This window comes from Hetaerina americana, unplaced genomic scaffold (assembly GCF_022747635.1).
Source record: "Hetaerina americana unplaced genomic scaffold, ioHetAmer1.1.p SCAF_7, whole genome shotgun sequence".
In the NCBI taxonomy this organism is placed as follows: domain Eukaryota; kingdom Metazoa; phylum Arthropoda; class Insecta; order Odonata; family Calopterygidae; genus Hetaerina; species Hetaerina americana.
This window is the reverse complement of record NW_027287316.1, coordinates 10,904,412-10,919,156: the sequence shown is the minus strand read 5'-3', so window position 1 is coordinate 10,919,156 and position 14,745 is coordinate 10,904,412. Positions and strand designations below refer to the sequence as shown.

Genomic DNA, 14,745 nt, shown 5'->3' with positions numbered 1-14,745 from the left:
TTTCAGCAAATAGCTTTATTTTAGTGGAATTTTTGAAATTACAACAATTCTGTCCACCAAAAATTATATTAGGACAGTCCGTGAAAGAAATATGAATGCATTTTAAGCATATGACAGTGAGCAACAAAAAGATGTTTTTCAGTGATAGGGTAATCTAATTCAAAATGAATATTGAAGGATCTAGTCAAACTTGATACCATTCAAATACTTTGACTCCTAAACATAACCCTTATTCCTTGGAAACTGCATTTTCAGTGGGAATGGAGAGGAGATGCGGACAGATATAGCAGAATCCACAACAAACCCGATTTGGAATGCAACCTTCGACTTTGGAGGTGTAAATCCAGACGATTTGATGGAAAGTTCCTTAGAAGTGGCATTATGGGACCAATACCCTCCTTCAGAACCAGACCTCTTTCTTGGTTTGTATATTTTCATTGTTTCTATCTAGGCTTTTCATTTCATTCGAGGTATTCTACCTACCAACCATTCAAGGTAGGTTTTGGAGTATCCTAAATGGCCATTATCTACTATGTATCTTCCTCTATAAATTCAGCCACTCATCCAGTATATTACATAGCTTAGAAATTTTTATATTGCTTTGCATCAATAAGTAAAATACTTATTGTCAGGGGGGGGGGGGGGGAAAGGAGAAAGAAAACAAGGAAAATCTACATTAGGTATTTAATGAATTTGAGGGAAAAATGAAGTAGTGAAGAAAATATATTGAAAGACTTTTATCAATTTTCCATTTGATTACTTTCCCCTGAAAGGTGAGTCCTAAATCTTTGTCTAACAAACTATGGTAATTTTAATTATATAAATTTTTAGAAGAGAATATGAAATTCATAATTGGTTGAATGAAACAACATGAAATATTAATAAATTCCATGAAACAAGAGCGGGATATTTATGCATATGTAGTAATTTCACTTTGGATGTTGAAAAAATATGGAAGACAAGAGTTGAAGATAGAGCAAAGAGATGGAAGAATATTCAGAGAATATTTATGATGGAAAAGAAATGCATGCAAAAATACTGGAAGGAGAAGATGATCTCAACTGTGATAAGATGGGAGACAATCACCTAAGGTATGAATTTGATGCTTCAGTAAATAGCTTAAGAGCAAAAAAGGCATAAAGGATCTAAATATATTCTTGGAACTAATAAAAAAATTCAAGAAATAAAAATCAGACTCAGCTATACAATCTACTATGTGATATGCTTGGAAAGGGGTGTACTAATAGACTTTAATAAGAATGTAATCATCCCTAAACCAACAAAGAAAAGGCATAAAATTGTGAAAACTTCAGCACAATCAGTCTGACTGTCTGGAATCATTATTGGCATTTCATGTGTCTTTTGGGAATGTAATTAATAAGATCAAGGAAAAGGTAATAGGTGGTGTATGAATCCATGGAGAAAGAATAATTATGCTGTAATTTATGGACAATACAATATAGCCGCACTGACAGAGAAGAAAGAAGACCTTAAAAGGATACAAGCAAATATGGAGAACAGGATTGCAAAGTACAACAGTAAAAAAGTTCAAAACTACAGCAATTGTCTGCATTTGAATAAGGGATGAAAATCTCTAGGTTAGGGTAACAAATGAATACTAGAACAGGATCACAAGTACCTAACTAAAGAAGTAAGAGGATATAATAAGCAGAATAGGAATAGGAAATAATACTTTCTATTTGAAGAGGTAAGTACTAACGGCAAGCAGTATTAGTTCAAACTACAGGGAAGTGATTTGCTAGAAGTTATACAAGTGTATGGATTATACATTTTTATGTATTTGAGACTTATTAGATTGGGGCAGCTGGGAAATGAAGATTAGAGGTGATGGAAATGTCTTGGAAAAGAATACTGAAAATATAATGGATTGGCAAAGTAACAAATGAAGAAGTACTTAAAGGACCGGACAAAGAGAGAAGCTTACTGTGGAAATTTATAAGAAAAAGAAGGGTTTTTATAGGACATACCTTAAATCACAGTAGTTTAATGAAAATCATATCCAAATTATCTGAAGGAAACATGAAGTGTTGCAGAGGAAGTCCAAGGATGAAGCATGAAAAGCATGTGATGGAAAATGTTGGTGTAAGGAGCTATGAGGGAAGAATAGATTGGAAGGAAACTGTCTCAAGAGCTGCTACAAACCAATATGCATATTGATACCCATTGTAATGATAGAAAATTCATCATTTTCAGTTGCCCACTAGCATCATCCTTTACATTGCAGCTGATAATCAGCATTTTATATCATTTAATTTTAACTATTCTTAAGAAGTAAAAGAACTGGTATGCTGAGATATCAAAATTTGTCAAATTTTACTTTTGTCTAGACGATTACTTCCATGCTTACTAATAATAAAAGCACATGTATTATATTGTAGTTAGAGGTCACACTCATGACCAGTTAAGAGTTCACTGAGGAAAAATAAGGTTAGAAAAAATTGGCAATGGAAATAGTCAATATTTTTTAAGTTATTTCATATTAACCAACAGTTAACTTGATCACAAAAGTGAATCAATTAAAGATGTAAGAATAAGGTTGAGTGCAAAACAAGTATTTGAATGTTTGTCATGTTTAATTGGCATCTCATGAAGCTGTCATTCATTCAGAAAGGGATGAGTGTAGTCAGTTTTGATGACTACATATATGTGTTCATTTTAATGAATCAGTCCACATAATTGCATGTATACCATAGGCGAATGTTCTGTGGAACTAAGGAGAGCAGTAGTAGAGGAACGACCAGTGTGGTACCGTCTAGAGGATCCACGGGGAATACGTGGCTCTCGGTCCCCTCATGTCTCACCCAGAGGCTCCCTCGCCTCTGCACCTGCCGAGCTGGCTCGCCGTCTTCTGCTCAGGAGAGGGGAGTTTTCTTCACAGCGCTCCTTCTCAGGTTTGATCTGATCTCTTTACTCGGCCCATATCTAACAAGCCAATAATGTGAATGCAGCATTAAATGCACCAAAATAGTTGCAGCCACATTTTATCAAATTCTTCTGCATTAGAATATTTCCCTCATATCACCATGATTGCCAAGATGTTACACCCACTTGCGATGTTTAAAAAGAGAAAATAAATGATCATTTTGCTGCAAAAAATAATATATCATAAAAAAGTAAGCTGTTAAGAGCAACAAAATTGTGACTATCTGCCATAATTGACATCTAAGTGTTGAGAATTCCAGTTCCAATAATTTGCTTCTGGAAATTATCACAGTGTACTCCAATATTACATGTTACAGCTGAACAGTGTTCTTTAAATCATATCCTAATCCTAAAAAATATTGGCAGATAATTTTGTGGTAATTAGTTCAATATTTTATCTTGAGTAGAGAAAAAAACATTTATTTCAAGAATTTTACGACTTCTGATAAATTAAAATATTGCAGTGATGTGCATGTGATATATTTGAAATAATATTTCCATAAATGACCTTCAAATAACAATAGAGCTACTTACTTAAAATACATGCTATTTGACATGCAGGCCTAAGTTATGCCTCTTTTAGAGATGACTTTCAGGGTGGTGTTTTATCAGAATATTTTGCAAGGAAGGTACTTTGTTCTTCTCTCATAGACGAGGCTGGTGGCGATGCATCTCCTCCAACTGGGATTGCACCAAATCTGGATTCTCCACCCACCTCCCTGCTCCATCCAGATGCAGCATGGGCTGCCCTCACCCTTGGGACCACAAAAAGGCGTGGCTCAAGCCAATCCGAACAGCTGGATATCACGGCCGAAGGAGCAATCACACCAGTGGACCTCTCTCGATCACTCCCAGGATCAAGGAGGAGCTCCTTCCAATCATCGGAGCAGGGGAAAGGTTAGGCTGCTGAGTGTAATGATTGGGCAATCCAAATAAATGAGCAATAGCTTTGCTCAGTGGGAATCAGAAGTAGAAAGAAAAATAGGTCACAATTTTGCCAGTGGTGCTGGTTTCAATACTAATGGAAGTAAACATGCTTCAAGAACAGACTAAAGTGAGACAGTATCACTGAGCTACTATAAAACATAACAGATTATAGAACATGGTCCTAATTATCTTCCTTATCTTCCTAAGATTTTTACCATTTGAGTGCAATGTGTCATTACCTAAATTTGTGCAAATATTGCCAGAATATTTAATGAGAAATGCAGACTTTATGAAAAATATCAGTAAAATGTCATTATTTATAATAATTTACTGAAAATTTTGATGAACTAGCTATCATTTTTTTAGGCATTGTGCTTTGAAGCAATTAAACAAAGACCTTTTAGAAATAAAATTATTATACTGCACCGATGCAGAGAGAGACTAACTTTTGATGTGTTTATAGTTCACAAAGGGGATGCCCTGACAGCCCATGCAGCAATTTCCACAGTAGATATTGTCCCCCTTATTTGGAAATTCAGATTCATTTACAGAGGATAAAAGGTCCTTATCTTTCCTGAAGGGGTCAAATATTCCAAGGATGCTCTGTGATTCCAATGCTGGAATATTAAGATGCTAAAACTTACAATGTTGGCAGTATACAACATCTACTCGTGTGAAATGCTCATTATTAGATGATACGAGGTCCCCCAATCTATATCACATCCATGGGAGACTTCTATCTCCACAGATGAGGGTGTCAAATGTCCCAAAGTTGCTCCACATTTCTGTCACAAAAGCAATGGCCCTACTCCGTTATAAAACCAAAAAAATTCTTACCCTATGCCCAGCAGTTAAAAAAATATCCATTAACAAAATCTTATTATGCACATTTTGACGATTAATGGCAAATGAAGTAAAAAGGATAATATAAAATTAAAGAAAAAATTAAAACAGAATTGATACGGCAGTATATAAATTCAAAAATTGGATCACTATGAGAAAAAGTCGATAAAATTTATGAAAGATGCAAGAAGAGAGAATGAAGCACAAAAGTAAGAATTATTCAATTTTTATTTACATTTACAGCCAATCAAGAAAAGCCATCGCTGTGAACAATGCTGATCAGAATTCGTACACTAATTACCACACCAAATAGATCCTTCTTTTCAATTTCTCTTTACAGAAATGTAATTATGGAATATGTTTTTGGTATCTTTACAGAGGAAAGTATTCCACTGGGAAGAAGGCGAAGCTCCAGTGCTCGAGGAAGGAGAGGATCAATTGGCCAACCATCTACACCTCCGGAAGAAATCACCAGCCATCTTCTTGGCCGAAGGGAAAGTGGGCGCCGTAAGTCTGATCACTCTTTGAGAGTGAATAATATGCAAATTCGAGCAGACCCCTCAGAGCAGGATCACAATAAAGCTAGATGTCATTTATATAAAGGAGTGAAATTTTCTTGAAAGGAAGTTATTAATCTATGTTTAAAAGCATCCCAAATCTTGAAAATTGACTGCATATTAGTATCTCAGGAATCCAGTTTTAGGGAAATATATTTGCCAACTGCTTACCTGTGGTCAGCTTAAAACATGTATTATTTAATTATATAATCAAATATTCTATATGGCTATTACGCCCTATTCAGTAATATATCTGCTCTCAAACAACTTAACTAGTTTGTTTTTATGGCATTATCAAAGCATATTTCACTCAACATAAACAATTTTAAACCAGATAATATTCTTTTGGCAAATTAACAACACATGTTTGCACGTATTCACGAGTGATGAGAAAATACATCTCATAGTTGTACCATTTCTATAATTGCCAATAACTTGAACATGGGTGTACAAATGAAAGTTCTCTAGGGTAAGAGAAAAAATAAGTATTCTGTTCAATGCAACAATTTCAGAGCGTAAAAATCATTCGCCTTGACTGGGACTCGAACCCAGATCCCTCAATATCCGGTCGAGTGCTTTAGCCACTTAAGCTACCGAGGCGTCCTCTTAAACTCTGAAATTTTGGGGCTTTTAAAGGAACTAGATGTTATGACGAAATACCGTACATACAATGTCACATGCATTCGTAGTCGTGCGCGAGGCGCCACTGTCCACGAGGTTAAAGCCAACTTTAAACACTTATGGTGTTTTCCCTTTGACAAATTCCAAAGAAACTGCGGGAGATGCCGCAACAGTAACTTTTAACGGAGTCATCCGCTAATGTGCATTTCAATGCAACAATTTCAGAGTGTAAAAATTGTATATATATTATGTTAGATAACCTTTTGCCAGAACAAAAGCAATATGAGATTCTCTACAGGATGAGGTAGTAGATAGTAGAAGATATCTAATATCTTCATCTGTGAAGGCATTTAGATTTGATTTGAATGAAAAGGAAATCATATTTTTATATCGCTGAGGTAAAAGTTTTTCTAACAGAGTGGGAAACAAGATGACCTTTGTTTAAGTTAAATAAATGCATTTGTTAGTTTGAAACCTGATTAAATCAAAATCTTCATTATACTCTTGTAATAAAAAGAGTAAAATTAATTTCAGACTTTAATCTCTGCAAATCTGTAAGCAAAGGTTAGAAGGAGCATCTTAGTGAAGGTCAGTCATGTCATTATTCATTCTCTTCTATGAAGTAAAGAATCTAGGCAGAACTGCAGAGCTATGAAGCCACATTAAATTCTGCAGCAAATTAACTCTAGAAGCATTCTGAGTAGTTTATAATCTCATTTTGAAAAATTGAAAGTTCCTTGACAATTTATTGCGCCTAGTTCATAACCACATTTTTCATGAAGGCCTCCTTAGCAGATTCTATAAATGACATGTTTTTAATTTGTTGTCAACAGCTTAGAATGCAAGAAATATGTAATGGCTATGAGTTATTTCAGAAAAGCAACCTCTAGTAACTACATTTAGTAACCTGTTAAATTATAGATCACCTGCCTTTTGATGATTTTTGATTCCTTGCACTAGGTATCTCTTGAGCCAAGCTTGCCATTTGTGATGTAAAAACCTACCAATAGAGTCTTGCTATACCATTGTTGTATTCATGAAAAACATCTTTCTCTTCTGGCATCCTTGGGTAGGATGCAATATATAAGGATATGAGTAGTATGTAGATATTTCAAATTCTCCCAACTCAAAGTACTTAAACAAAAGGAATCACATATAAAAATTTTAACAGGCACCTTTCTAGCACATTCATATTTTTGACTTATTTACATTATTTAAGCATAAATTATTTCATAAATGAAAGATTATATAAGAACTTAGAGAGGGGTAAACTAAGTTTACCCAATTTCAGGCTTTAGTGCCTCCAAAGTTACAGCTTTTTAATCAATAATGAGTTCATGAAAAAAATTAAATGAGATCTCGGAATGAAGAACTTTTTGTTTCTTCACAGATTACCCAATATTTCAACCAGGTATGGAAATCATGGCATACGACGGTATATCAATGTGATACTTAATTATAATAGGCAGGTATATGTATTATGAAATACAGTAGACCTCTGACTATCCAATTAGTGGAATTCTTTTGTCTGACCAAATCTTGACCTAAGATTGAACTTGTCTCTTAGCCAACAAACTTATCTCGAAATTGAACTGCCATAATCTGTGTCTTACCAACTGTGTATTTCCTGGGCTTAAGTTCAAAGACAGTGCACCCATAATTTATAATTAGCACTAATTTGTATTGACTTCTACCAAGGGAGAATATTTTTTCCTATTCTGTTTCTATATTTGATGATGATTTTGTACCGATGGGTAACCACTGTTTTTATATTGGTGATATTTTTCCATGGAAAAGGTAAATTTCTTATTCAGCATATCCATCATTAATTAATTGGAAAAATATATAATCATTATTTTGAAAAAATGAAACATTTAACTTATGAAAGGGCCAAAAAGGGGCTCACCTTTTTCATTGGTGGATCCAATCACAAACAAAGGACCAAAAATGACTCAAAGACTTGCCAAGGGCCTTAGAACTAAAGGCTGTATTCAAAGCGCCCATGGATAATCAGGACTCAACTGTAAATGTGAAATGTAGTGAATTTGATTCCATAATAGTTAAATGCAAACTACTGCCAAAATAAATAATACAAATATAGAATTGGAAGGTACCTATGGCCCTACAAAAGAAATACTTTGGGGCTTTTAAAATCTTGTCTCCATAAAATGAGTGCCTTACCCAAAAAAATTCTGTTAAACTGTTAGCTAGGTAACAAATCATAAAAACTGTTGCATGCATTCAAGTCTAACTTGATTCTTCTTGCACCTTATAGCCTTATCTATAGTTGTCAAGCATTCTTCAATATAATGGAAATGAAATTTGACCCTATTTACTAAATCCATAAAACTGCCAAATTTAAATGCCCATTCCAAGTCATTTATCAGTGTTTTGACTCGCTATGGAAATCATCTTAGCACCTTGCATGAAGTTTCCATATGTATCATTGGCAGAAAGTGTTATTAAAATAACTGCTCAGTTGTAATAGCATATTTCACGCATTGCACAAAATGTTCCAATCACAATTGAAAATGAAATATATATATCCCTTTCCACTTATTTGATACAAAGCAATTTTGATGTGCACAAATCACCAGTAGCCGACACAACTTGAGAATTGCTATTCACTGTAAATCACCACAAAGTAATTTTGCTACCTCTGCTAATTTTTACTTAAAAAGCATAATGCACATTTATGCACTAAAGTACAAACCTATTTATATTATTATGCTGGTAATTCTGGATATTTTTTATTTAGAAGCTATTTTTTGTCTGCTATGTGGCAATAATCACATGAATATTGAATGCAGGTCTCCATTCATAAAATAAATGTGTTCCAAACCTATTCCAAATATTTTTGAATGATCATTACCTACCATTTCATGTATAATTGTGACAGCATTCCCTTATATTCCCTTGTACTAAAAAGTATTGAGAAAAAATCATCCACAAACACAGTGAATATTTTTAATTCAAAGTTCAGATGTTGGTATTAATTAAATGCCATATTTGAAAATTATATAGGCGCTGAATAAGGAATCTCTATTCTACAGATTTCATAATTTATAATTAACAGATGTCAAATTTCAGTTCATGCACACAACCTATACTGATAACTTTTCACTTCTTTTCTGCCTCTTAGGTCTATTCCTCTCTTTTTCTTGGCTCTGATAAACTTCCATTCTCCTCCTCATGTATTACATCCTGTTGATAAATTCTTTTCATTAACTATACAATAATATTGATAACATTTTACGTGCAATACAATGTTTACTAATACTCAAACAAATTATTATTAGGTATATATAGAAAATTTAAACTAAATTTTGTTAATAATTTGAAGCTGTACACTGTATTTTGTTCTTCCCTTTTGAAAATATTTTTTTTTTAATTTTTGTTCATTTTTCATATTAATAGCCATATTTTTCAATTTATAGACAATATCATTTCTCAAATTACAGATAATACATATGTATTTCACTAACGAGTAATATGGAAAAATGAGCATGATTCCTTTCTTAATTTTTGTTCTTAGCCATTCAAAATGCTGATTAATACATTATTAAGATCTACAAACTTGGATTTCATTTTTTTATAAATTGCATATTTTTTGTTCTACTAGCTGCTACTTGGAGAAACTTTTTCATTTATTTCTACATTATGTTCAGCTATCAAACAAACCAGCTAGAGAGAAATTTCCCTTGTTTTTTTTCTCTGTTTACTGATTCACAATATTTATAATTATTTCATCAGTTTTAACTTGATAAGATGTATATTATTAGCTAATTTTATCATTCATAGATATATACCAATAGAATATCTGTTATACCGTTTGGAATTAATATTAAGCATCATCACTTAATAATATATTTTATAGATAGTTTTGCCACCCATGACTGGTTTTATTAAATAATATTAATAAAATCATTTTTCAAATATGTAATTTAATATTATCCACATACTAATTATTATCCTTTTATTTAAAAGTAATTATTTATTTAAATTTTTTCAGAATAGAATTTTCAGATATTATTACATTAAATTTGATTATCATTTTTAATTACTATAGCTTAATCAAGGATAAATCCCTTTCATGTTTTTTGAATTTAAGATTAGAATTTTCAAAGCTCCTTATTTAATATAATGCCTTAAGATAGTCGACCTAATTTCATTCACCTGTATAAAACTATTTTTATTCAGAAAAAATGTCTGAACAAAAAATAACATTTGAACCACAGTATAAATACAACAGAATCACAGAAAAAAGGCTCATAAAACTGCATATTAATATTAGGTTAATTAATAGCTCTTCTTCATCATAAGAGGAACTTTCAAGTGACAAAATTAAAGCACACTCTTCAAATTTTTTCAATCATATGTGCCTGTGCTTTCTATAGCAGTGTTTATATTAGGTGCTTCAAATGTTACTCATTCATGAGCATTTATAAAGTTTGCATTAAAAGAATAAACTCATGATAATGGCAGATTAATCAAATCAGATGCATAATGGTCATAATTAAATAAGAGTCCAATTCGGATTCTATGTTAGCTACAAAAAGCAACCAGCATGCCATCCGGATATTTAATCATTAGCTGCAGTGCCCATCAAATTTGTTCGTTTAGCCTGTTTTTTCTTCTGTTGACTCAACATATATTAAAATTAGAATAAAATTCATCTTTTCTGATTGGGCTACTCATTAAATAAGGAAAGTGCAAAGAGTAAATTTTCGTTTTTTTAAAGGTGATTTAAGCTGAAAATTTAACTTAAAATCTCTATTTTCTGCTCTATAGTTGTTGGTTTTGATTGAATAATAGATCAAACAGCCATTGCCAATATTTTTTTTCATTCATTCACTGAACTGTTTTTTCAAAAACTTATTTTTTTACAAATATTTTTCCAGCTCATTGAGGCAAAAAAACTTTATAAATGATCAAATTTTAGAGTTAATCTAATGATATCTGATATAATCATATATAACAAAAATTCCAAGACTACTAGTACCTACTCATTGTGACAATGCCATACATTTATTCATGATGTTGGCTGCATCCGGCTGCACCGGAAGAGCCTCTCTCACCATACCATACCATAATTACCAATGAACACTTTACCAACCACACCACTACCCATACATTCCAGCCCTTCCATTCCTAATGACCAACTCTTCAACCTCCTATGTACCAAACCCTCTATGGAGAGAGCTGTCTCGGCTTTTTAATGTTTATCTCTTCTTTTCTTCTCATATCTCTTCCAACACAGTGGACAAAATCTAAAATGCAACAGGTTCCATACATTTGATGGTAAGACAACTATGAATGTACACTCAATTCCTTTTGATTTCCCTCTAAGAAATCCTTTAGTCTCCTAAAGAAAAGAAACCTAATTGGATGCCTGCAATTGTGAAAATTACTTTACCACCCTTTATACATATTATAGAAGTAATAGGTATGTGTTTGTTGTGATATGCATCACATTAGTATTTGCAGCTGGATTATCAATGTGATAGAAACTTTTTCACACTGCATAATTTCATTTTTAGTGTTACCTTCAACCACATCTCCTTGGACATGTTAGCTTGTGCATCACAATACCCACTAGATAGTTTAGCTATTTTTTGTGTAGTTTTCAAAATTGTTGTGAAAATTCTGTGTATGAATTTGGATTTTTCTTGTATTTACCCATTCTCATAATTCTGTTTTCGTGAACACTGCAGTAGGCTTGGGAAAGGAGCCAGTGGATTTTTCACTGGGAGCTCCACATGGGACAAGCACACCTTCAGATGATGAAGAGGATGACAGCTGGAGGTAAATACATTACCCTTTAGATTTCTTTTAGCATTAATCTGTTTTTGAAATGATGTCACTCATGCAGATAGTTAGGATTTTGATCTAGCTGTAAGAATTCTTGGAAAAACTGGCTTCAAGAATCATTATAAATGTGTCCTGGATTAATGAACTGTGTTCCCTGAAAAATAACTCAGAAAATCTTTTTGTCTTTTTTCATTTTTTCTGTAATTTCACAGTTCAATGATTTTCTTTCAAATTTTCATCAAAATATTCATTAGGAAAGAAATTACTTATCTATAAGTTCCTGCATAATCATATGCATGCATATAAATTTTCCATTATTTATTATTTTTTGTGTACTTTATACTACTTTTATGAGAAAATTTTCATGATTGTATTCATTCATCAAATTATTTTCTGTAGTGTCTCTGTAATTTTTTTAACATATTGTATCAACTGTAACTACAATATCAAGTGAGTTCAAACCTCACACACATGACCATGAGTCAACTGAGATATCTCATGATTTCATTTACGGTTCTCTGAATTTTTTTTAAATGTACTTTGATTAGGAACAGTATGTTATAACTGAAAGTAATAAATTATTTGAGGTATAATATAAATACAAATTATGTTTAAGTGCAAATATTTGCAGACCACCTACACAGGTAACAAGTGATTGGATATTAGGCAATTTGCTTTACAATCCTGGGACAGACGGAATCAATAATCTTATGAGGAGTCTAAGGATAGAGAAAAAGCCAGAGAGCTATGATAAGTAACAAACATAAAAATATGGATTGAATATGGCATGCTTTGAATCATATCAAACTGTAAGGATGACAAAGCCTATTGTCTATTTGCTCAACCAGACCACTTGCAGTCTTGTTATGCTAATAAACTTGATAATGTTTCCATTACAATCAATCAGAAAGAAAATTAATGAAAATGTGAATCTAGAACCTATTTTCAAGTGTTTTGGTGTAGGTAAATGAAATTGAAACTATGGTTCATTTCATTATATCTTACCTGAAAAGCAAAGAGTTTTAGTTGAGTAATGCCAAGGGTTAAAGAAATATGCCTTATTGAGTGAGTGATGCCCAAGATGAGAAGACTTTAGGTCATAATTGGTTCAGTAGTATATAAAGTGAAAGGTTGAGTTAATCTTTTATATATTAGATGCACTGTGGTAATATCATATCAATGAACTCATTTGGCCTGTAAACTCCTCGGGCAATATATCAAGAGTATCTTCTCGTTGGTTAAATAACCTGCACTCAATAACTTTGAGATGCTTGAATCAAGAAAAAATTGAAATTTAAATGAAATAAAAACTAAAAATATTTTAATGAAATAAAAACCAAAAAAATCTTTTTCCTGAATACATTTTGTAAATTATTGGGTGTTTTGTAATTCATCTGCATCTTGTATGGTGGGTAATGGAGTAATAATGCCTGAAAATTCCACAAAATTACTGCTACACTGGGATTGTTAATCATTTTTTTTTCAAAGCTTTACATGAATTTATATAAAAATATTAATGTTTATTATTTGTAAATTACATATAACAGTCATAAATTTTGACTGAAAATGAAAAACTCCAATTCAGATTTTGTTAAGTAAATTGACATTCCTCTTTAGTGAACTGCTAATGCTGAAATTTTCTAAACAGTTTGTGAAATTACTTTAAAGTTTTTGTGGGTCCCACCAAAAAAAATGAAATATCGTATGCCAGTGGTATTGAACTAAAATTGGAATGAGTAATCTAATTTATTCATAGTACTGTGGATGTAATTTTTAATTGATGATCTGTGTAAATTTAAAAATGCTGCTGCATTTAGCACTGTTTCATTGTAGTAATTTCTCAGCTGCATAAGGAGTGGAGCCAAACATTGCATGGAATTTGACCATAGCAGCCAGTGCCAGTTGAAATGAAATACCTATACAGAGAAAGAAATGTTTTTAAAGCAGTGAATTGAAAGGAATGATGTTGATTTTTCATGGAATGTGCCATGGGGTGGATATAGTGTTACCAACCTTTCAGCTCTCCTACTTTATCCGGGCAGTGTGGTTAGGCCATCGATGAGCAATATATAAAGTCTTGCATCGCTTGCCTAATCACACCGCTTTGATAAAGACTTCTACATCAGAATAGAATTCTGGCAATGCCACATTCAGTGGTGAAAAATCAACAACATGCTACTTGTGCAAAGCTCTGCATTTGTGATTTGCATCAGGGTTATTGGTCCTCATTGGCAGTCAAAATAGCTTCAGACAAAAGTTATGGTTTTTCTAAACATAAAAGCATTGTGATGCAATGTTATATGAGTGTTCCTCTTTCACAGCACACATGGTAAGATTTTTATCTGTCAGCAGTATCAATTAATTGTAAAATAACATAGAACATATTAATTTTTATAATATGTCACCCAATAGAAAAGTATCTATTTTTTTACAACATTAGCATCAAAGGTACAATTTATGTATAACACAGAGTTTGATTAAATATTTCTATAATGCATAAAAGATATTTTCAATCAAAATATTAATAATCACAAAAGGGCAGATGAATATTAATGCGGATCCAAAATTAGGCAGAAAAGGTAATGCTGAGATATGTAATTGTTAATATTGCAAGGTATATAATTGTAACATTTCCCTTGATGAATTTATATTATGCTCATATGATGAATATTTTTTCTATAGGAAAAGGCTCATCATCAAGCATCAGTAGGCAGATTAGTAGTTTGTATGACTCTAAAATATTTCATGAAGATATTTTTATCATTTTATTTAATTACAGGATTTTGGTTCTTTACATAATATATTAATTATTCAAAATTTTCCTAATAGAGTCAACTACACAACTGAAAATTATTTGCAAATGCTTATCATAAAACTGCCAACTTTTAATCTGGTAGTTTTAATCCAATGATTTATGTATATATTCCATCTTTATGCCACTAAGATAATAAGTGAAGCATTCTCAACTTCACTCTATTTTCTTAAGTTTCATAAAAGTTTATGAGGCTGTGGATTGCCAAATTTTGGGGAGTATTGATATGTA

General features: G+C 32.3%; 1 protein-coding gene across 7 annotated transcripts in view; it reads left to right on the top strand.

The window, feature by feature from the left end:
• Fife (regulating synaptic membrane exocytosis protein fife) overlaps positions 1–14,745 on the top strand; it is a 426,424-nt gene that overhangs the window by 398,465 nt on the left and 13,214 nt on the right. For 4 of the 7 annotated variants that reach the window (XM_071595176.1, XM_071595175.1, XM_071595174.1 and 1 more), the window contains exons 20-24: positions 256–422; positions 2,715–2,912; positions 3,595–3,840; positions 5,092–5,220; positions 11,606–11,696. In XM_071595176.1, the coding sequence (XP_071451277.1) occupies positions 256–422; positions 2,715–2,912; positions 3,595–3,840; positions 5,092–5,220; positions 11,606–11,696 (831 nt within the window). Of the gene's footprint in view, positions 1–255; positions 423–2,714; positions 2,913–3,594; positions 3,841–5,091; positions 5,221–11,151; positions 11,193–11,605; positions 11,697–14,745 lie in introns of those variants that run through there. The other 3 variants (XM_071595179.1, XM_071595178.1, XM_071595180.1) reach the window with 1 other exon arrangement.